This window comes from Ricinus communis, chromosome 8 (genome assembly GCF_019578655.1).
Source record: "Ricinus communis isolate WT05 ecotype wild-type chromosome 8, ASM1957865v1, whole genome shotgun sequence".
Lineage (NCBI taxonomy): Eukaryota > Viridiplantae > Streptophyta > Magnoliopsida > Malpighiales > Euphorbiaceae > Ricinus > Ricinus communis.
The window spans coordinates 14,275,727-14,302,989 of NC_063263.1; the positions used below are offsets into that span (position 1 = coordinate 14,275,727).

A 27,263-nucleotide genomic window follows, 5' to 3' on the forward strand; every position below is an offset into this window, starting at 1 on the left:
CAAATCTTCAACGGCAAAACCCGAAATGATTATTATAGAGAGAAAAAAAGAATGTAAACTTTTGCGATTGGAGAATCTAACAGCTATCTTTTGGATTGTTAGGATCTTGTTTCGTGGAATCCTCCTAAAGGAAATCAAAGGGCTGCTGGAGGTAAGGGTCAAGGTCGCTCTGGTTGGCTGGGTTTATGATTAATATTGGTTTGGAGCTTGTTTGGCAGCAAGGGTTTCGTAAGGTGGAAGTGGATTGGCTAAATAAGAAATCGATTTGATGCTAATTTGGTAGCTGCTTGTCATGACCTTCTCAGTCAGGACTGGACTGTTACTATTGGGCACTGTATATAGGGAAAGTAATCAGGTAGGTGATTTCCTTGCTAATATGACGTTGACGAGGACATTGGTATTCATGAGATGAGTGTTGTGCCTCAAGAGCTTATTCATCTGCTGAATCAAGACTGTCTGGGAGCTATGCAATTTGCTTTTGCTGTGTTTTTCTCTTTTATGTTTTTGTTTGGCTTTGGCCCTCCTCAGTACCCGAAAAACATTAACACTTTAGCTTCCAAGTCAGCATGTATACCGTTGTCAATTTAAATTAATATGTGATTTTATAAATTTTTTTTATTAATTTATTAATTAATAAATTACATTCTTAATTAGATACTAACTATAATCCTAAAAATAGAATATTAATTATATTTTAATATTATATTAACTAATAAATAATTTTCTAATCAAATAATCAATATTAATTCTATTCTAAAAAATAATATATTAATTATATTTTATTATTATATTAACTAATAAATTAGTTTTCTAATTGGATAATAATTTTAATTCTAAAAATAATATTTTTAATATTATATTCAATAATAAATTAATTTTATATTATATAATAAATTTTTAATCTAAAAATAATATATCAATTAGATTGATGTTATTAATTCATATAATACTAGAATTAATTAATAAGTATATTTAAAATATTTTTAGATTATTACATTAATAAAATTTTAAATTTTAAAAAAAGTAAAAACTAATTATTTTATTATAATTTTTTAAAAATTATTAATTAATATTAAAAATATTTTAAATTATATCTATTAATTTTATAATTAAAATAATAATAACAACTCCAAAATACATAAATAAATAACGGCTTCTTAAATTCTAACGCTAGTCACGACCTAGTTACGTGTCATTGCAAAGTCAATATCATATTTGAAATGACAAATCAGTCTGAACGATCCATGATGCCTGAGTTCCTTCAAAAATATCTTTTAAAGCTAAATTTCACGATTCTAATTTTATCCCGATATTTCGTGGCCAAGTATATTGATACAACTAGTAAATCTTGAAAAGTAGCCTCGGTTTTTAATACTTTCCCCCGAGATTTGGCAAAAACTATTCTAAATATTTTTTTTATATTTTAAGAGTCAGTAAATAAAATTATAAAAAAATTTCTAATTTAACTAAGGTACCAAGTTCGAACCGTAAGTATGCAAAGAAGTACTTTATCCTCTGTAAAAGTCTTACTGATGCACTCTAAATTAACTCTAGATATATATACATGAAAAAAAAATTATTCTACATTGATACATATTCTATCATCTGACATATTACTAAATTGGGTCACTTTATCGTTACTTCATGCTACTATACTAAGTTTAATTTCTTTCGGCATCTCGAAATCTCTACAGAAACTTCAAGTCTTGAATAAATTAAAGGATAAATATATAAAAATACTAATGCAATTTCATTATTTGACAACTTTCAGTATGTAATTTTTTTTAAATAAAAAGAGATATATGATTATAAATCGTGATAAAAAAAATATCTTATAAATTAAAAGTCTCGACTCATAAGCATTCGGCCACCTTTACGCCGATCGGTCATAATTATCATGTTGTCTGTATTTGATAACGTGAGTTTAAACTTAATAATTTCTAATTTTAATATTTAACTGTTAAATTGCGATTTAAGAAGTCATTGACCTGATGATATTAATTTAACAATCATACAATAACGTTTTGAGTTGTTAAACTCTAACCTCATACTATCAATCACGAGAATTATGATAAATGGTTGCTAATCGGAGTGAAGATAGCTAAACTCTTGCCAATTAAGACTTTTTAACGGTAAGGTATCTTTTTTCGTCATAACCGATAAAATCAAAATATAATTTTATTTACTTATTATTAAATTATAAGTGCTTTGGAAGTAGTTGTCCTAGTTAGCTCTCTTCTCCGAAAATCAACTCAATGTCTCCGATTGGTGCCTGAGATGCAATCTTTCTGAATCGGCAGTTCACCGTTAACCTTTTCTGCCTTTGTCCTTTCTCTGAGTGTGCATGTCATCAAACTTGACATCTTTGGATACTACAACCATATGGATAAAATTATCTGATAACCTGGGCAAATGGGCGGATTCTCGGGCATCTTCGAATCTTCTGATCCACCTGCTTTAATTAGCGAACCTTTTTTTTTCTGAAAAGTCGTTAGCAAACTTGGAAAGCTAGAAATAATTTACTTTTCAATCAGATTAGTTGGACAATTAAGGAGGTTATATTATATACATCAGGCTTTTAGAGATGTCTCTGATTTTTCTGCAGTTTAGAACCCTTCCAATAGCATTATTCATCAATCTTCTCCTGATGATAATTTAGTCGAGCCCATAAGAATTCCTGAAAGGAGAATCAAAGTCGACTTGGATGCCGCAACCTACCTGAAAGTTTAGCGTTATGTGATGCTATGGACTGGGCGATAGCAAAAAGTTGGAATGATGCTCTGAATGCTATTCAAATTGTTGAACTGGCTCCGGCTTACATCGCTCCTATCCTTTTCTAGAACAACTTTCTTTCCTATTTCATGTTGCAAGAAATGTTTTTCCTTCTCTTTCTATGTGATTTGTTTTTCTTTCTATCTATGGAAAAAAAAGTAGAAGACTAGTTTAAAAAAGAAAAGAAAAACCCTAAATACAAGGGTACAAAAGAAAACTAAAGAAGTATTGTAAAGCAGATATAAAGATAGAAAATCTTTTTGACAAAAGAATAAAAAGAATGCAGTGTGAACTATACCACAATACTAATTGAAATCCCATTACAGAAGGTTTCCTTTTGTTCCATTTCTTTCTGTAACTCCTTCCATTTTAATTGAATCAAGACAAAATAATAGAGCTTGCATTAGCAAATCTACTCCCTATCAAATATTTATTTTGTCTATAAAATTATAGAAATTTTTCTTCCTTGGGGAGACATATATCCCCATATATGCATCAAATTAATAAATTATTGACATATATTAATTAGCTTTAAACAATAGAATATTTATCAATAATTTCATGTCAAAGTGTAAAATACTTATATGTACAAGTCACTTTCTTATTTCTTGTGATCTATATAAATGTATAGGTAAAAATTTCTAAATCATATATTCTATTGCTTTTTTCTTTATGTGACTAAGTAGATAATTATAACCAAAATAATGTATATATTATACCATTAGAGAATTTTTGTCTAATCTTGTTATATGTCTCTACCTACACAAAGCCAATAGATGATTGACATATTTATTAGTTATAAATAATGAAGTATGTGTCAATTATCTAATACTAAAGTGTAAAACACTTATACATACGTGTCACTCTCATATTAGTTGTGTTTTATACAATAAGCTTAGGTAAAAATGTCCTTGTTATTTATAACATATGTATTTTTTTTTTGTATTATTTGACACTTTGTTAACTTTTTGAATTGTTTGTTTTAGTTGTAATTTGGGATTTAATGATATATAATGTATTGGAATACTATCTACTATGTTTGTTTTAGTTGTAATTTGGGATTTAATGATATATAATGTATTGGAATACTATCTACTAAAACAAGGAAAAAAAAGACAGAAACAAAAAGATAATTCTGACACACATTAACAACTATAATGCGAATACAATTATGTGTGAATCTAAATAAAGAATTAGAGCAGCTTTATGCCTTACTTTAACCAACATTAGCAACTGAATTTTCTTTGGATAACAGAAATTGAAAAATGGACATCATGTATATCTTTAAATCACTATCAAATTTAGAACATTCTAAACAAGACCTTTCAACATACCTAATATGATATTTTATCCCAACTGACACTTGTAACTTAAGACAGACACTACACTTTGTGTCATTGTAAGACCCAGCAAGATGATTGCCGAAGACAATGAAATTAATGACCATGGACTACTAAAGTAAGTTCGTCTCATCGTCGCCCAATTGCTACTGTAATATGACTCGAATCCACTAAATTGCTTGGCGAGATAACAATCTCTGATGTTAAACTCAGTATTATGTCCAAGATTAGAGAAAAGATCAGCCACGTATTTGTCATCTTTCGAAAATCTTGTGATGATTCCGTCAGAGCAAAGGAATGCTACATCTCTTGGTTTGCTGATGAGACAACTCATGAAAGAGACGTAATCTGTGAAGTATTTGAATCTCTTTTCCAGGCATTGTTCCAAGGCTACAGAGTTTATCAGGAGGGTGCTGGTGAAATCGTTGATGGTGATGGATGGCATTTCTAAAACTTGGTTTTGGAAAGTTATATCCAGGAAGCTATCTTTCTTTCTTGATTTAAATTTGATTCCTGATGGTCTAAGTTGTGTAACACATTGTATGGACAGATCTGACGGGCAGTATTCCTCAAAATCACCACAATGTGTTACCAAGTTTGAGGGGACAAGACTTGAGTAAACCAAATCAAGTAAATGGTCACCTTTGTAGAGCAAGAATCGGTTGACATTTTGCAAGGGTCTTGGAAAGGCTTGATCGAAGGCTTTTAAGGCAAATATGGATAAAGGACCTACCTTTTTGTGCAACTCAGTTGCTGACAACTCATACAGTAAATCAAGAACAAATTATGGAAGTTGATTCTCGAGCTTAATTAGATCTCTAATTAGTATAGGAATCAGCCAAGGCCCTGTAAAAATAGGATCATTCTCATCAATTACATCTCCACCATGATCAATAAGATGGCGTAGAAGTTCAAGCACGAAACAACCGTCAAGCAAAATCATTTCAAGAAAGTCATGACTTGACATCGTAACGGTGTCAGAATAGCAGTCTCTAGCACTCACTTCCTCTTTTCTCAATCTACTAAGATAGTGCGTTAAACTCTTTCCTGAAGCACTGGATCTTGAAAGGAACCTGTCAAGGAAGTACCATTTGTACTCTTCAAACTCAAGTAAATGCTCCTTGCCCCTGCGATAAGGCCCTAGTGAAACAAGCTCAGGCATAGAGGCGTTTGGATTGAATTCAACAAGACTAACAGGAAACCTGAAGATGCATACAGATATTTTCCTATTCCTACTTCTTCCTTGTGTCACTGCTTGACGCCTTTCCTGAAGACGACGCTCGATAAGAGTCAAAGAAAACTGTAACGCAGCTTTATCTGGTTCAGGTTCCTCCTGAGTTTGGATCTCAGTTGGTGCAGCAGGGACTTGGCATTCATCTTTCTTTAGGCTTGACAGGATTTCAGGACTTTCCTGCTCGTGGATAGAGAGGCTCGAACTTTCATCACTTGATAAAGCTTTCCCCTTCCCTTTGAAATCACTCGTATCCTGTTCCTCCCGGTAACATTCATCAATTCTGATGACTTGGTGCTCCATTTTCTCTCTGTGATTTCAAGAATTGTAGTTTCTGAATGCGGGAATCTCAGTTGCCACTTATACTTTTGCTAGCAATCTCTACTGTCCTGTATTTGTGGTTGACCATGAAGATTCTGAGTGACTCAGCAGCTCATATAAAAAGCAGACAAACAACTCCAAAACCATGTTTCTTGCAGAGGCAGGAGAGACAAATGTCACGCCCCGCCTCGCAGCTAGCAAGGGAAGGCTGCACAACACGGCCCGTGTTGAACAACACTGCCCGTGTTGACCAACACGCCCACGGACACGCCCGTGTTGGTTAAATACAAATGCGAAGGTCCTAGAAGCTTCGGGTAACACGGCCACAGTAGGTAACACGGCCAATTACCCCACGGCCATGTTGGCGGACAGGGGGAAAAACGCTATAAATACCCCTTCCTTGTACCATTTGTAAGGTGTGTGTGATATATGAAAGAAGAGAGCTTGTAGAGAGAGAAAGTGTGCTCATTGTAAGTAGCTTTAGTGTGAATTAATCAATACAAGTATACACTTCCACAACTCTTGCGTCTCTTTGTGCCACTTTCGTGAATTTACTTCCGCTAGCGTATTTGCTATTATTCTGCCGGGTTTGGCAATCAAGGGTAGGCTGACTAGCTATCTTGAATTTCGGGGAAATCAAGCAAGCTAGGCCGCACGTGGGCAAAGTTTTAGAGATAAAACAAAACTCACGTGACAGTTGGTATCAGAGCAGGTTCGAGACAAAGCCAAGTTCAAGACAGAGCAGGTTAGTATCACGCCACAATTGGAAGTATAGCGCGGATAAATTCTTTGGGAGAATTCTTGCACGAGATAATGGCCAAGGTTGGTGAGCAATCTACTTCTACCGCTCCTCCTACTCCAAGGGAAGGAGGAAAGGATAGCGGAAAGGGCCGGAGGGATAAGTCCCGCGACGTGATTGGCACGATGGAGGAAAGGCTAGTCAAGGTGGAGACTACCATGTCCGATTGGGGGGATAAAATCGAAGACATGGACCTACGCATCGAGAAGCTAGAGTCCAAGGGGGACGACGGAGAGCTTCGCGAGGAGATGCAAGGTGCCTTGAATGTTCTCGCCGACAATTTATCAAGGGACAATGAGGCTCTCAAGAAGTTGCTTGTCCAATGCCTAGAGAAGGTCGATAAGCTCGAGGTGGAGCTTAATTTATGCAAGACCGCGTTGGCAAAGAGTGGGGGAGCGCAAGCAGCGACGGTCCACAAGGTCGATGCTCCTAAACCAAAAGCCTACGGTGGGGCGAGAAATGCGAAAGAGATCGACAACTTCCTGTGGAACTTGGAGGGATACTTTGAGGCAGTGGGCATCGTGGACGACACCACTAAGGTAAAGTCCGTATCTCTCTACTTGTGTGATATTGCTACCGTCTGGTGGAGACGGAGGTGCGAGGATGTGAAAAAGGGCCTCTGCACCATTAATACTTGGGAAGATTTTGTTCGGGAGCTTAAAAAGCAATTCTATCCCGACAATGCCGAGAAGGAGGCGAGGTCAAAGCTTCGACGTCTCCAACATAGAGATGGTCATATTCGGGAATATGTGAAGGAGTTCTCCGAATTGATGTTGGAGATTCCCGATTTGGGGGAAAAGGAAGCTTTTCATGCCTTCATTGATGGGTTATCTCGGTGGGCTCAGTTGGAGCTAGAAAGGCAAGGTGTGCAGGACCTTGCCACCGCGACGATTCGCAGTCCTTGATAGAGTTGAAGAGGAAGGACTCGTTTAAGCCAAAAGTAAAGAAATACGAAGGAGGTGACAAAGGTGGTGGAGATAGGGGAAAATCTTCCACCAAGGATGGTAAGGCTTCATATAAAGACAAGGGCAAGTGGAAGAAGGAAGACAGGCGTAGTTCTTCCCCGAGAAAGCTTGCCTGCTTCATATGCGACGGACCTCATCGGGCATATGATTGTCCAAAGCGAGGAAAGCTTGGAGCGCTAGTGATCACCGAAGAGGAAAGGCAAGAAGAAGAGCGAAGACTTGCTTCCCTTCGACTTCTCAATGCTATCCAAGCCAAAGTGGAGCAAAAGCCTCGTGGACGAATGTACGTGGAGACCAATATCGGAGGCGGGGAGTATTCAAGCCATGGTGGACCTTTGGGTGACCACGGTATACATGGCGAAAGAGGTGGCTGACTCTATTAAGGCCGCCTTACAAGAAGGAAAAGGGCTTCATTAAAGGGGTGAACGCGAAAGAGATTACCTATCATTGGCGTTCGCGAGAGGAACTAACATCCGAATAGGCCAATGGCAAGGTAAGGTCGATATCACAATTGCTCCTATTGATGATCAACGGTTTTATCTTGGTATGGACTTCCCTCGATATGGTGAAGGCATTCTTGGTTCCTTACGCCAACACCATGTGCATAATGGAGAATGGCCAACCTTGTGTTGTACGGGATAAAAAGGGAGTTAAGTCAAGATAAGATGGTGTCGGCCATACGAGCTCTCAAAAGGGGTAAAAGGAAGGAGCCAACCTTCCTAGCAACCTCTAAAGTGGAAGAAGGTACCCATCTTTGGTGAGGCTACACTTCCAAGCCCTATCCGAGGCGTGCTAGATGAGTTTAGAGATGTTATGCCGCCAGAGCTGCCGAAGAAGCTTCCTCCACGCCGAGAAGTGGACCATGAGATTGAGCTAGAATCGGGAGCCAAACCGCCCGCCTTTGCCCCCTACCGTATGGCACCTCCTGGTGGAGGAATTAAGGAGGCAACTTAAGGAGCTTGATCACGGGCTATATAAGGCCGTCCAAAGCTCCGTATGGTGCGGCCGGTGTTGTTCGGAAGAAGCACGATGGGTCTCTTGGTTATGCATTGACTACCGAGCGCTGAACAAGATTACAATCAAGAATAAGTACCCGATTCCTAACATTGCGGACATCTTTGATCAACTTGGTGGTGCTAAGTGGTTTACCAAGTTGGATTTACGGTCCGGGTACTATCAGTCGCATCTCCGAAGGACATGAGCCAAAGACGAGCGTGCGTGGCGAGATATGGATCATATGAATTCCTTGTCATGCCCTTTGGCCTCACAAATGCGCCGGCCACATTCTGCACATTGATGAACAAGGTACTTGCTCCTTACCTTGATCAATTTGTTGTTGTTTATCTAGACGATATTGTTGTGTACGTGAACATTTGGAGGAGCACGTAGAGCATTTAAGGCTAGTGTTCAAAGCCTTGCGGGTTAACGAGCTCTACGTTAAAAGGGAGAAATGCTTGTTTGCCCAACGAGAAGTGGCGTTCCTTGGGCATGTCGTTGGCAATGGGAAGTTAAGGATGGACAGTTCAAAGGTGAAGGCCATCCAGGATTGGGAACCGCTGGCCAAGGTGACGGAGTTGAGGTCTTTCCTTGGATTGGTGAACTACTACCGGAGGTTCATTAAGGGTTATTCTTCCATTGCCACTCCCTTAACGGATTTACTAAAGAAGGGTCGTGCCTGGGACTGGTCTACAAAGTGCCAAGAAGCCTTCGAGAGGCTAAAGAAGGCGATTATGGAGTATAAGCCAGGAAGAGCAAACCTTGTTGCCGACGCCCTAAGCAGGAAGGGGGAGCTAGCCGAAATAAGCCGTCCTGCATGCAACTTGGCGGAGCGCATCAAGGAGGGGCTAAAGCATGATCCAATGGCCAAGAATTTCTTTGCTCTTATTCAAGAAGGTAAGACTCGAAGGTTTTGGCTGGAAGGAGACTTGCTTTACACAAAAAGAAGGAGATTATATGTGCCGCTCCATGATAATCTAAGGAAGGAAATCCTTAAAGAGTGCCACGACAGCAAGTGGGCAGGTCATCCCGGCATTCAACGGACGATGGCACTTGTGGAGAATGCCTACTATTGGCCTCGCATGAGGGAGGATGTGGAGGCCTATGTGAGGACTTGTCTTGTGTGCCAACAGGACAAGATGGAGCAACAAGCCCCGGGTGGTCTACTAGAGCCACTTTCTATTCCTGAGAGACCATGGGAGAGTGTCTCCATGGATTTTATTGTGGGGCTTCCTTTGTCAGAAGGATGTGCATGGATCTTTGTGGTGGTGGATCGGTTCTCTAAATCGGCATCTTCATTCCAGCTCGAAGCTGCCCTTTGTTTATGAAACATGTGGTAAAATATTGGGGTGTGCCAAAATCCATAGTGAGCGATCGGGACACTCGCTTCACGGGTCGGTTTTGGACGGAGCTGTTCAAGCTATTAGGCACCGACCTCAGGTTCTCTACGAGTATGCACCCCCAGACGGATGGGCAAACGGAGAGGATCAATGCACTTCTGGAACTTTATCTGAGGCACTACGTGAGTGCCAATCAACGAGATTGGGCGAAGTTGCTTGATGTTGCCCAATTCTCTTATAACTTGCAAGGAGTGAGTCTACCAAATAAAAGTCCGTTTGAGATAGTTCACGGGCCAAGCAACCCTACACGCCGAGCACTCTTGCCTAGGCGGTCGGCCGTAGTCCACCCGCCTTTAAGCTTGCGAAGGAATGGAAGGAGCAAGCCGATGTCGCACGAGCCTACTTGGAAAAGGCATCTAAGCGGATGAAGAAGTGGGCGGACAGGAAGAGGAGACCAATGGAGTTTCAAGAAGGGGATAAAGTGCTCGTCAAGCTATACCTGCATGGGAAAGCCGACGGACTTCATTGGGGGCTCCGAAGAAGGTATGATGGGCCTTTCCCCATTATTAAACGGGTGGGAAAGGTGGCGTACAAGGTTGAACTTCCCCAAGGCATCAAGATCCATCCTGTTTTCCACGTAAGCTGTTGAAGCCCCTACAAGGAGGATCATGATGACCCAAGCCGAGGCAAGTCTACGAGAGCTCCTTTGAATGTGCGGGCTCAGTATGACAAAGAAGTGGACTACATCATCTCCCACCGTAAGATGCCACAGTCCAATCAACCTCCTATGACGGAGTTTCTAGTCAAGTGGAAGGGACTCCCCGAGAGTGAGGCAAGCTGGGAGCCAATTCGCGACTTGTGGCAATTGAGGAGAAATTAAAGCTACGAGGAGGCAGCAGCGGGGGCGTTGCAGTTGAGTGGGGAGAATGTCACGCCCGCCTCGCGGCTAGCGAGGAAGGCCACACGGCCGTGTTGACCAACACGCCCACGGACACGCCCGTGTTGGTTAAATACAAATGCGAAGGACCTAGAAGCTTCGGGTAACACGGCCACAGTAGGTAACACGGCCAATTACCCCAGACCGTGTTCCCAACACGGCCAGGAACACGACCATGTTGGCGGACAGGGGGAAAAACGCTATAAATACCCCTTCCTTGTACCATTTGTAAGGTGTGTGTGATATATGAAAGAAGAGAGCTTGTAGAGAGAGAAAGTGTGCTCATTGTAAGTAGCTTTAGTGTGAATTAATCAATACAAGTATACACTTCCACAACTCTTGCGTCTCTTTGTGCCACTTTCGTGAATTTACTTCCGCTAGCGTATTTGCTATTATTCTGCCGGGTTTGGCAATCAAGGGTAGGCTGACTAGCTATCTTGAATTTCGGGGAAATCAAACAAGCTAGGCCGCACGTGGGCAAAGTTTTGGAGATAAAACAAAACTCACGTGACACAAAACAGTGGTCAACATTGTCAATACTAGGCAAAGGAAGTTTCTTGCTTTCTTCATCCCCTAGTTCCTTAATCGATCCTTCCATCTAAAATCAAAATCACGAGCCCTGGGTAACGAAAGAGTGAGCACAAAGCAATGTAGCTTTGAAACTAACCAATGAGCACCATTAACACGCAAACACCTTCACGATTAACAGTCATGCTTTTTCCTTGTTTTTCCTTATAAAATAAATCCTTGATGTCATAATCCCTTGAATAGTTATAAAATTATTAACTAAACATTTTATAAATAAAAATAAATGAAGTAAAAAAATAATTATTTCAGCATTTATTTGACATTAATTTCTTTTCAATCTTTATAAATTTTTTCGGTTTATTTTTTCAAAATAAAATATACTAATAAACTATTTATTTTTATTATTTTATTTCTAAGACATAAAAAATAAGTTTTTGATACTTCAAGATAAATTTTAACATTCTAATTAATTTACTTATTTTCTAAAAAATAGAACTAATTTAAAAAACACAAACTACATAACAGTAAACAAGTCATTAATTAGTCAATTATAAAAACATTCAAATAATAAACTATTGTGTTTATTATCTTATGTATGATAAATATTTATAAAAAGGTACCACTTTTGATTATAAAACTGTCAATCACATAATAATAAAATATTTAAATTATGAAATATACAAATTATTAGTTCTATTCACTAATAATATAAAAATTTAGTATTTAAAGAGATTCTATAAATTATATCGTATTAGTTTTAATAGATAATTTATTTTATCATTTGTCAAAAAGTATATTGATTTTTAATTCTCCAAAATATGTCTAATTTTAAAAAATATCACTAATTATATTAAATTAAAAATTTTATTTGCCTATAATATAAATATATATATATTAATTAAATTTTAAGATATTAATTTTTTAGCATTGACACATTTTAATATTTGTATTATTTTTAACGCATAAAATTTAAATTTGTGTATAAACAAATTTAAAAATACTTAATCTATTATTATTCATAAAAATATTATATTTACATTATTAGTTAGATTCAAAATAATTATGACAATTTTATAACACACAAATAAAAATTAACTTTTATTAATATATAATTTTAAATTATATAGTATTAATTTTTATAATTTATTTTATGATAATCTTAAATTTAAAAAAAAAAAAAAAAAAAAAAAAAACCGAAACAACTAAGGTGTGGAACAGAATACCGCACACTGAAGGGTGGACCGGGTGCAGAGCATAAATTGCCCAATTTTTTTCTCACTCCATAAATAGACTCATTTTAAAGCTAAAATACCCATTCAAATTAATTAAATTGAAGCAATCACCTCCTGAAAACGTCATCTTTACCCACGAATATTCCCATGACTGACTCAGAAGATGCATCAGACCTGACAATCTTTAAGGCTTAAGTTGCAATTTCCCCCCTGAACTACTCAGCTATGTCCACTTAAAAAAAATTATATTCTTAGGCATATTAAAATAATATAATTTATGAACATGAAAAATAATAAAATTCAATGTAATGAAATAATTTCAGTTTAGAATATATCCAAAGTATAAGCTTTCAGTTTTCAAATTGAATTAATTCATAATTTTGGTTGAATTGTAGTTATAATATTCAGTTTTCTAATAGTCTTTCGAAATAATCTAGAATTAATATAAAGAAATATAGTAGTTCAAAAGAAGAAAATGCACGAAAGAAAGAGAGAGATTAGCAATCAATCGGTCATCATTTTGATTATTAAATTTTTAAATTTTTAAATGTTGTTTTGTGAATTTTATTGATTTTTAATTGAAGTGAAATAAAGATACAATTATTCAATATAATAAATAAAATCTTATAAAGTATGTGTAAAACTCCTTAATCCAAATAAAGAAGAAAAAAAAAACATAAAAGAACTTAATAAAATAAATTAGAAAATTTTATAATTGAATAAAATAAAATTGAAAAATTTGAAAGCTGAATTATAAATTTCTACCATTGATTTTTGTAGGCAAGATATGGCTATGGCTTGTTTTAACCCATTTGTCAATTTTCCTCTCTGCAGAACTTCCAATTGCTCTTATTTTGTTTGCAATTCTTTGGTGCACTAATTGCACAAGGAAAATTTCTTTGAGTTCGTCTCATCGTCTCCCAATTACTACTGTAATGCGACTCAACTTCTCTGAATTGCTTGGAAAGATAACAATCTCTGATGTTAAAGTCAGGATTCTGTCCAAGACTAGTAAAAAGTTTAGCTACATATGTAGTCAGTTCTTCATTTCCAGGGGTTGCTTTGTGTAAATTCCCTGTATATAGCAATTAAATAATCTCTTTTTGGCTTGACCAAAAAATGAAAAGCATTAACACATACCATTGTCATTATATTGTTGTCAAACAGAACACTTAATATAATGTGAATTAGAATGGGATCACACTACTTTGTAACTTATTTAATATAAGAAAAAAAAAACAGTACAACACCATCAACACACATATCATAAATCTATCCATCATATGAAAACTAGAATTCCTGGCAGTAATCGTTGCCTTGCTAGTGCTTGTAACTCAAAATTGCCACGACTGTTTGAATCACTGTAAGAATTAGGATGATGATGGCATAAAAAGACAGGGCTGACCATGGATCGCTACAGTATTTGCGCCTCAAAGATGCATAGGGACTGTTGTAGTACATATCAATTTCTCTAAATTGCTTGGAGAGATAGGAATCTCGGATGTTAGAACCAACTTTCTGCCCAAGAACATTGAACAGGTCAGCTACATATTTGTCATCATGCGAAGATCTCAAGATGGTTCCGTCCGAACAGAGAAATGCTGCATCTCTTGGCTGGTTAATAAGACAACTCATGAAAAATGCATGGTCTGAGAAGTATTTAGGCTGCATCTGGTGACATTGTTCAAGAGCAACACAGTTTATGAGGACAGTGCTTGTGAAGTCATCTACAGCAAACGATGGAATTTCCAGGGTGGTTTTGTGGAAATTTATATCCAGGAAACTGTCAGACTTCCCGGACTGAAACTTGACTCCTGAGAGCCTAAGCTGTGTGGCACGTTGAATTGGCTGATTTGGTATAAAATTCCTCTGGACATCATAGACATAAGGTGGAACAAGAGTCGAGTAAAATAGATCAAGTAAATGCTTACCTTTCTGCTCCTTGAACCCTTCTAGGAATTCATCAGGTCTTGGAAATACTGCGTTGAAGGTTTTTAAGACAAGCAAGGGTAAAGGGTAGTTCTTTACGCGTTCTGGACTCCAAGACAAATCATATAATAATTCAAGAACAAAATAAGGAAGTTGGTTATCAAGCTTAAGCAGGTCTCTGATAAGAATAGGGATCAGCCACGGTCTTGTGAGAACAGGATCATTATCTTCATTGACCCCTCCAGCACCAATATGATGTAAAATTTCAACAACAAAACAACCATCAAGTAACATCATTTCAACAAATTCATCATCACTTGATGACATTGGAGGAATTTCATCCAAGTAGCATTCTTTCGCAAGCAATTCTAGTTTACGAAGTATTCCGAGGAAAAATGTTGAATTTTTTCCAGTACCTTTGGTTCGAGAAAGGAAATTGCTAAGAAAGTACCACTTGTGCTGTTCGAACTCGAGTAAACGATGATTTTCTTGATGTTTGTCTCTATGATAAGGGCCTATAGTTACAAGCTCAGGCTGAGTATATTTCCAATCAATCCCTTCAAGGTTATGGGGAAAGCGGAAGATTGGAACTGATGAAAAAAGGCGTTCTCCTAACCTTACTTGTTCATGAACTGCACTCGTGGGACGAGGCATTTCCTTAATCCGTCTCTCAATTCTATCTGACAAACTGTCGGATCCAGGAGCTCGAGACTCATCTTGAATTGGGCTTGAGACTCGTGAACTTACTTCAACTTCATTAGCTTCCTCCTCGTCCTCCTCGTCCTCCCTTTCTTCCTCGTCAGTCAGGGTCATTGGACTTGCGTCTTCTTCTGCAATCTGCAGGCTCGAACTTGCTCCATCTGCTAAAAGTGATTGTGCCTGGGGATTCCTTTCTTCTTCTTCAAATAGGCTAGAACTTCCCCAACTTGGTAAAGATTTCGCCTTCCTCCCAAGACTAGTAGCAGTCTCCTTCTCCTCTTCTTCAACAAACTCAGGTGGAAATGATTCCACCTTCTTTAGTGAAGCACTTTCTTTCTCTATCTCCCCATTGTCAGTCAGCCTTATAGATTTTCCTTTTCTTTTCAGGGAAACAACATTCTCTTGATCATCATCATCATCATAATCGTTGATAGTAATAGCTCTGTAGTCACCATTTGTTAGTGGTTCTTCAGGGTCAGCCACATAACTTTGGCTAGCCATCACCACACAGCCCTCCTCTATTTGTGTTTGATTACTTCTATTTTTTTTCACGAAGATTCAGAGCCACTCAGCTCTTATAAATACACATAAAAACAGCTCCAAATCGTGTTTCTCCAAATTCTAGATTGTAGAGGTAGAGAAAGATCGAAGATAATACAAAAGTCAACACGGCTATGGTTGGTACTTGAGTCTGCTATGCATCTTATTATAATATGATTCCCTACTTACAAAACTCAGCCGCTGGGAGCACTTTTTCATGGAGAAGATCTTAAAACGATAATGTCTACTGTATAACTACAGCTCAATAAGATTCGAATGAATGCAGAAAATGAATTCCTTCTTTGATTTTCTTGGAACTATGTTTAGTCCATCTTTCTTTAATTCTGCTTATTTTTACCAATAATTTTAGGGATTATTGCTAATAGCTAATAAGGAATACCATAAATGTAAGTTTAAAGTATTTAGTAAATATTTTTAAATTATTATTGTTAGTATGTAAAATGACTAATATGGATATAATTATTTAAAATATAATATATAAATAAGAAATTATAAAAATTAAATAATTATATGTGATAATGTGAGTTGAATGTATAACTATAAAAGATATTATAATATAAATTATGTCTTTTTTTTTATCTGTTTCGTATTTTTTTTATTTTTTTTATATGTGCATATATGAATTGATTCTAGATATTAATTAAATTGATAAATCAAGATAAACATAAATATATATATGATATAAATATAAATAAAATTATTAATATATTATGAATAAAAATAAAAAAAATTACTTATTATAAATAAAAAAATAATTTAAAGAAAATAATTTTAATAATTAATAAAGTGATTAATTTTATTATATAAAAAGTAATATTATCAGTTAGTCAAAAGCTCTTAATATGGAGTGATTTTATCATCTGTTTTATTAATACATATTATTTTTTACCGAATAAATTTTATTAATTGTTAGATATAAATAATAATTTTTTCTAACAATTAAACCGAACATTCTCTAAATATTTGAAAACCTTGAAAACAAAATAATTGACGAAGCTCAATTTTTTATATAAAATATGATAATTTAAATGCATCCTGAAAGAAATAAAGACATTGTAAATATTATTAATTCTAAACAAGAGAGACATTCTTTAAAATAAATAAAAGATAAAAGTACACTTAATTGTATTTTCTTTAAAACCCCAAAATCTTGATTCTCGACTCCAAAGTGCGCTCCAAGACTACATTATCTACAAAAAGAAAAAGAATGTCAGCTTCTCTGCACCATTCTTTTCCTTATCTCTCCACCACCAAAACCCCAGTTAAACCCAGACTCTGTGGCTCTAACTCGGTCAAATGCTCCGTCACGACAACAACCGACTCGCGCCGAGTCACTGTAAAGAACGGGAACGATTCACTTGACATATGCAGAGTCCTCAATGGAATGTGGCAAACAAGTGGTGGGTGGGGCGGTATTGACCGAAACGACGCCGTTGAAGCCATGCTTAATTACGCCGACGCTGGACTCTCCACTTTCGACATGGCCGATCACTGTAATTGAAACCACCCTTCTGCCTTTTTCTTATTTTTTCGGTAGGGCCCACGTAATTTGTATGAAGGCCTCATCTTCTTTTAGTGCCAGTTTTGCCCTTTTTGAATTGTTGGAACTATTGGTGGAGAGCAGAGACTGAGGAAGTTGAATAGATAAGGTGGAAAATTCTAAATTATATATCAAAATAGTCACTAAAATTTTCGTATTTACAAAAATTTAACTCTTTTGAATATACGGGCAATTGTGTTGTATTGAAATGGGAGAGTTGTTCGGCTGTTATTCTTTTAGTAGCTTCACTTTCAATTCACTGAAACTGAAAACCAGAAGAGTTGGTAAATTGAGAAAAATAGTGTTTTTGAAACAATTGGGATGCGTGTTTAATGAAGATAATAACAGGAAAATTGGAGTGAAGAAAGGGAAGGACTCATTAGACATATGTAGAGTTGTGAATGGGATGTGGCAGACAAGTGGTGGATGGGGCAGGATTGAAAGAGACAAAGCTGTTGATGCTATTCTTCAATATGCTGATGCTGGACTTGCTACTTTTGATATGGCTGATATATGTAATGGGATTACAAAATAATAGCTTTTGATATGGGTGATATATGTGTTGCATTTTTTAATGAACGGGCTTCGTTTTTAAATTTGTGTCCAAGGATTGGCTTTCTTATTATTTTGTGTCCTTTAATGTTACAGATGGACCTGCTGAAGATCTTTATGGCATTTTCATAAATCGAGTTCGTAGAGAACGCCCACCAGAGTTCTTGGAGCAGATTAGAGGGTGAGTTGCAACTGCATTATTACCTCTTGTTGTCTTATGAAGTCTTGTGGCTGTGGTTTGAAGGATGATATTCAGATAATGTTGAGTTGATGTGTACCTTAGTTTACTTGGATAATCTAACCTAGAAGATAGTAATGCATGCCTAACTTTTATAAAAAATCATGTCATGCAGTCTTACTAAGTGGGTGCCTCCACCAGTTAAGATGACGAGTAGCTACGTCAGGGAGAGCATCAACGTTTCAAGGAAGAGAATGGATGTGTCTTCCTTGGACATGCTTCAATTTCATTGGTATTGCGGTTATCATACCTCCTGCTTCTGTTATGTTTGATTTCATGTTTCTTGATGAGTTAATTACATGTATGACATGATTTTTTTTTTTTCCTTTCTTGTTTCGATGATTTAGATAGTGTTGAATTTATTACTCAAAATTGTATATGGTTTCTGTTTTCATGTTTAATCTGGCTAAATAAATTAGACACCACAAGTTATAATCTTTTGGCCAACAGTATGCTGTTTACAAAATCTCTTAGATATCATGATTTTCATATGCCAATTTTCTGCATATCAAACACAAATAGGTGGGACTACTCCAATCCTGGTTACCTTGATGCTCTTAAACACCTGACAGATCTGAAAGAAGAAGGTTAGTGTTATTAATGTTTGGTATTATTATTGAAGTGTTAGTCCATATATCTTGATTTGATTGCATTACTTCAGTAAGTGCTTGCAGGTAAGATTAAGACGGTTGCTTTGACAAATTTTGACACTGAGAGATTACAAATAATTGTGGAAAATGAAATCCCTATTGTCAGCAATCAGGTGAATCTTACAATTCTGGAGCCTTTTTAGAAAACCACATGACTGTATACTATAGCTAAAAGCAACTGGTATGCTACAACTTCATCAGGTGCAACATTCAATTGTCGATATGCGTCCTCAACAGAAAATGGCCGAGCTTTGTCAACTAACAGGAGTTAAACTTATAACGTATGTCTGTCTTCTTCTTCCTTGCGTGCAGACATGCACTCAAGCCTGTTCATTCATTGGTTGATAAAATGCTTCTAAAACAGCAATTTATTTTCTTGTGAGATTTGTCATTTGAGAATTTTTTTTTCTCAAATCACTTCAATTTCAGTTTTTAACTTTGGTTGAATAGTCTAACCAATAAGACAATTATATACTGCAATGATATGATAAAATATTTTTTCCAGCTGCTGAGCAATATGTGTCTTCTAATGATAAAGAACAAATGCAGGTACGGAACAGTAATGGGTGGGCTTCTATCAGAGAAGTTCCTTGACACCAACTTGGCCATTCCGTTTGCTGGGCCCCCTTTAAACACTCCGTCCCTCCAGAAGTACAAAAGGGTATGACATAAGAGCTCTGAAGTCTGAACACGTTTATAGTGCCTATCAGGGGATATACAATTTATTTAATAATAATTAAATTAGGCAAAACTCATTATTAAGCTCCCGAACTTTTTAGTTTTATTTTGTTTAAGTTCCTGAATTCTTATTTTGTTTTATTGAACCCTTTTTTTATTTTTTGTTGTATTAAGAACTTTTTACACATACTTCATGAGATTTTTGTTTGTTTTATATATCGAGCCCAAATTTTGCTTTGATTAAGGACTAGTTAGTAAAAATAAAGTACAAGGGTTCAATGAAACAAAATTCAATAAAACAAAACTGAAAGGTTCAGGCTTAATAGTGCATTTTGCCTTTAAATTAAAATCTAATTGAAAGACTCATTAGAAGTCAGAAAGTAATTTGGAAATAATCTAAGAAGATGAGTTAGTTTCAAAAAAGTGACACTCACCTGCGTTTCTGAGTCTAGTTGGAGCCTGTTCAAGATAGAAATTGTTGCTACAGGCTTGACCAAATGTCTTATAGATTCTTAGATTATCAATATACCAGCAATGCTTACTATTTGGGTATTGCCAATTTATCACTTGTCTGTCCATTTTCTTTAGCTGCGCCAATTTTGGCCGCTTTTCTTGTGGTGGTTTCTGTGCAAATATACATCCAAACTGTATGTAACCAAGGATCTCTTTGGTATTTCTGTTAGATTAGAGTTCAATTTAACTTTATTTATTAGTTGTAAAGACCTTACTTTATTCTGTTAGAGCCATAGATTGCAGTTCTTCGTTCACTGATGCTATTTGGGAAATTAAGCCTACTTTATTTATATGGTCCTTTGCATACAAGGTCTCCACTTTTTACAGATTGTAGCCCTAGGTGCACTGGTGAGAGGAAGAGAAAAGGAGAGATTTGAGATTTGGAATATAAAAAGATTGTTACAATGTGCATGTTTTTCATAAGATTGTGATAAATATGATAGATGGTGGATGCTTGGGGAGGATGGGGTCAGTTCCAAGTTTTGCTGCGGACACTTAAAAAGATAGCCTCAAAACATGGAGTCTCCATTCCAACTGTTGCTGTAAAATACATACTAGATCAGGTATGCAGTCACATTTTATCTTTAAATCATTTCTGGAATAGTTCTAATTCTTCTGTTGTTTGTCTGGTATGGTTTTCTGGAACTGCAGCCAGCAGTAGCAGGATCAATGATAGGTGTGCGGCTTGGTTTGTCGGAACATATCAATGATGCTAATGCTATATTTTCATTAGTTCTTGATGAGGAGGATGTAAATAGCATACAAGAAGTTTCCAGAAAAGGGAAAGATCTGCTGAAAGTGATTGGTGACTGCGGAGATGAATATAGGCGCATATGAACTTGCATGATTTTGTATTGTTGTTGGTTTCATTACTGTTTTCCTTTAGAACATTAATGATCTCAGTGTAAACCTTTTCTGAAATATAAAAAGGAATATTTTTGTTAATATAATTTCAGCTTCTGTAAAGGATACTGAGAAGGTGATGAGCCTCAGAAGCAATTCAATGAACATACATCTTAAAGGCCAGTGCTCCATACTGGTAGGATCAGTTTTGTGCTCTTCTTTTCCGTTAATCCATATATTTGAGACCCAAACAAGGTTACCAGGGCTCACTCTTTCTCATGGGTATCAATATTCATCTTGTGTTGTGGACTGCTTAGCAATATCCAATCAACTATTTATACTTAAATCCAAAAGATATAAATAGCATACTATTACTTCTATCAGCAAATTTTAAAAGTGGGTATATTAATGTGTGTAAATATATTGTAAAATTTAATTTTGTTGTGAAACTTTAACTTTTTAAATTTATTTCTGACTCCGCCACTGCTTAATATGGTCTTGTTATTTTTGATATTGTGGATTTAGCAACAGAACCATTAGGCATAGCTTTCATTTATCATTACAATCCTAATATTGGTTCTCTAAGGTGCTTACAAGTAGGGCTGAGCATGAATTTCGGTGATTCCTGCCCGAATCGAATAACCGTACCGAAAAGTACCAAAACCGAAAAAACCGAAAATTTTTATAACCGAATTGAACCGATCCGAATTTTTTTACTATTACGGTATGGTACTAGTTCTTTAGTAAAAACCGACCGTAACCGTACCAGAACCGATCCGTCTTGTACTGATCCGGACCAAACCGTAGAACCGAATTTTTTACAAATATTTATAAATAATTATTTATATTATATAGAAAATACATATATTAAAAAAATAATACATATACTCTCTAGAAAATTATTTTATATTTATCATTTATATAATTCAAGCAATTGTTATCGGAAATATAAAAAATAATACATATTAAAAATAACTATAATATTATAATATACTTTATACTCTATAAAAAATATAAGTTATATATATTAATAGGTCACATAGTATATTGATACTAATAATCTAGTGTACATACTATAATACTAGATTTAAAATTTATTTATTATCTAGAAACTTTTGACAGATTAATTAAAAAATTACTTAATTTAATAAAAAGTTATATAAATTAGTAAAAATTATAAAAGATATTATTATATAAATATAATATTATTTACTCTATTTTTATTAATAAATTAATTTTTAATTATATAATATTTTTATTTTAAGAATAATAATATTAATTATACTAAAAGTATTAATTTATATAAATATTAAAATTAAGAAATAAATATTTTAAAAATAAATTTTATATTATTATACTAATAAAACTTTAAAAAAATTAAATATTTAGAAATAATTAATTTATTAACTTTTAAAATATTATAAATTAATATTAAAATATAAAAATATATTAAATTATATTTATAAATTTAATTTTTTTTTTGAAACGGATCAAACAAAACTTGAGAAAAAATTGTAAAAACATCTTTTAACAATATAGAAGTTCTTTACTTCCTACAACAGCGGAGGTCCTCATTTGTTGTCAAGATTGGCTTAGAAGTTCAAATAAACCTATCCAACTAGAAGAATCAATAGAGGTTATTGAAAGCATAGAGTCAGGTAAAATTTCTTTACTTCTTACATATGTTTGTTTATTGTTGATATTGTTAAAAGTCTTATTGACGTAATTTTTTACTTTTATTGTAGGAATTATTCAAGATCTTGAGATTGGTGAGTCCCTTATGCCAAGATTAAATGTGGAGTGCTAATTTTGAGGAGAGGTAATAACATTCCTTTGCTAATTTTGGACATATATTTTAGTGCTACATAAAGTTTGTAAATTTATTTATTTTAATGATTGCCATCTGTAAAAAAAATTTATGCTTGCAGTAATATATATTTTAATGGTTTGTATTTGAATATTGAATGAACTATTGTATTTGCAAGTGACTGAATTGCGAAACAAGTTGTCTAAAAATGTGATTGCAATTTTAATTTAGATTTTCATGCTACTTTTTTTAGGTTGGTAATCATATTTTCTCTAAATGCATTTGATTAAATATGAGATTAATTTTTAAAATTTTTTAGAACCGAAAATAGCATCGAACCGAACTGTATTGAACCGTAAAATTGGTACAATACGGTATTGGATCTTTTTATGTTTGGTACGGTACTGGTACCTTCAATTTTAAAATAACCGAAGTTTGGTATGCTACTGGTGATTTATAAATAACCGAATTGGACCGATCGGTGCTCAGCCCTACTTACAAGAACCATAACTGGATGATAGTGCCTCGTATGCAAATATCTTCAGTTATACATTTATGGATGCTGCAGATTTTTCTCATCAAGTGAAGAATAACTTCAGCAGCTAGTTCTCGGTCTTCCTAATCCCATTTAATATTTACTAGGAGTCTGTTAAAAAACAGGTGTGCTTTTATGGAGATAGATCTATTGTTTTTCACTTGTACTGTTTTGTCATTAGCCCTTTTCAAACTGATAATCAGATTGAAGTTTTTAGAACATAGAAGGTCCACAAGAATAGTATTCACTTGAGAAATCTACTCACTGGAAATTATCTCTATTCATGCACGATACCTGCTTTTCCCCCCTTCTTCGTTTGTGATTATTTTACCATGTTCTCCCTCGAGATGGATGGTGCCCTGAACTTATTCAAATGGTTGCAGACATTATTCACTTTCAGAGGTCTTCAAAAGAGTTGTCATCACTAACTGGCAAGCTTATTATTTCTTCCAGGATATATCTGTCAGCAAATTCTTCAAAAGCTCCTGGAACATGTACCTTGACCAATCTTTATTTAGCTTGCTTGCTTCTTCGGTATTATATGTAGTGGTCTGAATTTCTCAAGGACAAGTGTTCGAGAATCCTGATTCAAACTTGAGTTCGACTAGTCAACGATGGATAGAATTCATAATGAGCTTATTGTTACGATATTCTTTTTTCTTCAAATAACTCTTATAATAAAAATAATAATAAATTCTACAACATTGACGTCACATGCAAATACTGCCACCTGTTTTTGTCCCATTATTGCACAATATGATTTGGTAATTCATTCATAAACACAGTAAACAAGGTACAAATTTAAGCAAGAAATTGATTAAGACACAATATATATATACATCAAAATAAATTTTAGTATATAAATAATTTTATTTCTCCATTGCCACGGATGTGGGATTATGTCTTAATTTGCAGCAATTAACAAAGCTAATTTATCAAACAATGAAAGAGAAACCTCTGTCTTCACCTCAACTCGTTGCTACATAATGACAACAGCAGACTATAAGAAAAGCTAGCTAAGAACAGCAACAGATCATATTTCAACACTAGCAGAACTGCTGGTGATCAACCAAAACTGTTTGGGATGACCATTTATTGCCATGAATACGTACAATAACTTTACCTTAATCATGCTACTAACTTATAGTTCTGCAACACTGAGACTTAGGGTGGCAATGGCATAAGCAAAAAGAGAAAACCATGGCTAGTGAAGACTCTGAAGTTAATAATAATGGATGGAATTTCCAGAACACGATTTTGTAAAAACTATTTCCAGGAAGCTGACAGCTTTTGTTGCTTGAACTTGATTCCTGATGGTGTAAAGCTGTGAGACAGGTTGAATTGGCCGAACTGATAGATGGATGTTGCGGACCAGCGGAGGAAGGAGACTCCAGAACCAGAAGACTAGTTCAAGTAAATGCTTGCTTGTCCAATGTGCAAATTGGTCTATAGATCTTCCAGAGGAGAAGACGGCAAAAATAAGCTTCAGGGCACGTGTAGGTGAAGGGGCTCTACATATACTATGTATCTAAAATTTTGCTGAAGTTCAGTACGAGAGGTATGGATTAGGGTTTGACCTTACAACTGCAACATAAAAGATCATCCATATTTACGTAAATAAGAGTTCTCATAAATTGATTACAGAAATATATGCACCAGGCACAAGGGTCTTATGGATTGTTGCTATTACCGTTCTGCCTTGTCTTTTTTCATAACATTTCGCCGGCACGTCCAACTTTTGCGTATGGAGATTTGCATTGGAAAGCAATTGCTCATCATGATCATGTCAAGATTTTGCTGTTGGTAAACATATGGAGGGTATGACAATCTGTTTCAATAGTAGAGAGAAGTTTTCTAAGTCACACCTCTATCTGAATCATCAGCTGAAAATTATCGTTAAATTTCAGTTGTTTGAGTACAAAATATATTTGGGAATGGCTGATCTTTCAGGTTGTAATAATACAGACATCGGCATTCATATTTGGGTGTTAGAAAGGTCACAACAAAAAGTAGGCAAAAGAATACAAAATAAGCTTTGAAGCTCGGAATTAGCAGCAGAACCATTAGCCCTACCGTTGTCCGTCATCGGAAGGATGGTTTAGTTATTACTATTAACAAGCCAGCTGATTCCTTTTTCATTCACAATCCCAAAACTGATTCTCTAAGCCACCTGAGTCATGAATTACTATGAGGAGCCTGTCAATCATGACTAGTTAATTTGCTTCTTTCTTTTCTTTTCTTTTCTTTTTCTTTTCTTTCTTCAGCTATGGTGTATTGCACGATTTCCTTTATTATGGCTCTCCAAAAATTTGGAAGAAAATATGTTACATCTCTTGCACATGCAATGGATCCTTACTTAAAAATGTGATACAATATAAAGGATTATAGGTATTCTCAGTTCGCAAATCTCACTTTCATATACTGGAGTGAAGTGCTTAAGCCCTTTTGATAATATGCTTACGCATATGAACAGAATAAAGAAATAAAGCATGATCTTCAATAAACCAACTGCGTTTACTTCATTCACTTATTCGAACAAAGCAAGCACCTTATTATAATTAACCAATATCAAGAGAGTAAGGCCAAGATATACATACATATTCATCAAGGTGTGAATTTCGACCCGATTAATAAATGGGTTATATTTGGCTCTACCATTTTTTATCTTATGTTTGTAGGTGTGTGTAAGTATGTATGTTAATACACACAGTAACACGAATAGACAGTTCTAATCAAAACGTAAACATCTTAATTAATGCAAAGTAGTGATTAAGAGAATGCTAATGATCCTACAAAGGAAAAACGATCCCGGATACCTCAACCTTTAACCATTTTCGCGAATCTACCATCAACTTTAAAACTTATCAATTTGGTCTATCATGTTTGCATATTGTATCATGTCTACCCAGCTGCGTTTTAGAGTGTGCCACTAATGACATGGCGTCCACACGTGGCTCCACATATTTGTCTACGTGGCTGAGCATAATGAAGAATCTTAAAACTCACCGTTTCGTCACAAGATTTCTCCAATTTTTTCTCCAATTTTCCCCAATTGGACTCCTGTCATTAGTGGCACAGCCAAAACGCGGCTGGGTAGATATGATAAAATACGTAAATATGGTAGACCAAATTGATAAGTTTTAAAGGTGAGGGTAGATTTGCGAAAATGGTTAAAGATTGGGTATCGTGATCGTTTCCCTCCTACAAATCAACCCTTATGCAGGCACTTCCCTGTGCATCATCACATACGTCATTGGTCCCTTGTCAAATTTTCAGACTGGCAGCCCTGAGCCAAAAATTTATTATTGGGTATGGAGCTAATAACCCATCATATATATATATATATATATGACTGTTTATTTACATAAATTCTTAATTTATGAAATGTCTCATTCATGAACTGAGATTTACTATGGGTAAATTTGAATCAGATAGTACAATTAGTGGAAGTTTTGAATGTTAGTAAATGTTAATTTGTCGTAGAAAAATGGGCAAAGAAAGGAAATCATAAAATTAGTCGGCATACATGTGTATCACATGGATGGTAGTTGGGAAATTATGAAGCTTGAGGATAAGTTTACTTTTGAGACCATTAATGGTCATGACTTTTTTCCCCAATTATTCGATTAATTTAGTGACATATAATATGTTTAGGCTATAAAAGTAGAATGTTCACATTCGTTACTAAATTGACTTTATATTACCATTAAAATTTTTATATTGTTAATATTCGATTGATGGTTCCACCACTCTAAGTTTAATCGGATTAGTAAGGATTTTTTAACTTGTTTTTTAGAGGTAGAAGTCTTAAATTCGAGATTTTTTTCTACTTCATATGGAATTAATCTCTTATAATTTAAGAATTGGGTAAAAAGTATGAAATCTATAATATTTTCATCATTTTAATACCAACAATTAATACATTTAATCATATGAATAGTAAAAATATTAATGGCTCCCAACATATTTGTTCCCAAAATCTATTGGAATAATGATAAATTTAGTTTCTTTTAACTTTTTATTTTTTTTTATTTTAGTGTCTGAATCATTTTTTTTTCTAATCAAGTGTCTAAATTTACTAATTTATATTTATTATAATGTCTCTTGCAGGTTTTTTTTATAAGTTAAAGTAGTTTTACACATAGAATGACATAAATATCTTATTTCTCATTATTGGAAAGTTTTTTCTATATTTCTTATTTTTTTAACTTCTTTCTTCTTTCTCTTATTTTCTTAACTTTTTCCTATTTTCTATTA

General features: G+C 35.0%; 2 protein-coding genes and 1 pseudogene across 3 annotated transcripts; 1 reads left to right on the top strand and 2 right to left on the bottom strand.

Annotated features, from left to right (window-relative positions):
* Nucleotides 1–4,030: 4,030 nt before the first annotated feature.
* On the bottom strand, nt 4,031–5,746 carry LOC8277594 (annotated as a pseudogene).
* Nucleotides 5,747–13,581: 7,835 nt separating this feature from the next.
* LOC112536395 (UPF0481 protein At3g47200) lies at nt 13,582–15,944 on the bottom strand. The gene has a single exon (XM_025159114.2). The coding sequence runs from the start codon at nt 15,588–15,590 to the stop codon at nt 13,782–13,784; it is 1,809 nt and encodes a 602-aa protein (XP_025014882.2). The 5' UTR covers nt 15,591–15,944; the 3' UTR covers nt 13,582–13,781.
* An 837-nt stretch (nt 15,945–16,781) lies between these two features.
* LOC8277595 (flagellar radial spoke protein 5) lies at nt 16,782–20,869 on the top strand. 2 transcript variants are annotated; one of them, XM_002529015.4, is made up of 9 exons: nt 16,782–17,143; nt 17,839–17,923; nt 18,096–18,212; nt 18,503–18,567; nt 18,655–18,743; nt 18,832–18,911; nt 19,180–19,291; nt 20,265–20,384; nt 20,473–20,869. In XM_002529015.4, the coding sequence occupies exons 1-9, from the start codon at nt 16,858–16,860 to the stop codon at nt 20,656–20,658; spliced, it is 1,140 nt and encodes a 379-aa protein (XP_002529061.1). In that variant the 5' UTR covers nt 16,782–16,857; the 3' UTR covers nt 20,659–20,869. The 2 variants fall into 2 exon arrangements, with proteins under 2 accessions (XP_002529061.1, XP_015580800.1); XM_015725314.3 differs by lacking the exon at nt 16,782–17,143 and adding an exon at nt 17,339–17,705.
* The last annotated feature ends 6,394 nt before the right edge of the window (nt 20,870–27,263 follow it).

Bases quoted from the DNA above. Each gene is read 5' to 3' on its own strand.
- LOC8277595 (XM_015725314.3), top strand. From the start codon at position 17,399: ATGGGAGAGTTGTTCGGCTGTTATTCTTTTAGTAGCTTCACTTTCAAT. The intron at 17,706-17,838 runs GTAATGGGATTA...TTAATGTTACAG, and splicing joins TTTTGATATGGCTGATATAT to ATGGACCTGCTGAAGATCTT. The intron at 19,292-20,264 runs GTATGACATAAG...TAAATATGATAG, and splicing joins CCCTCCAGAAGTACAAAAGG to ATGGTGGATGCTTGGGGAGG.
- LOC112536395 (XM_025159114.2), bottom strand. From the start codon at position 15,590: ATGGCTAGCCAAAGTTATGTGGCTGACCCTGAAGAACCACTAACAAAT.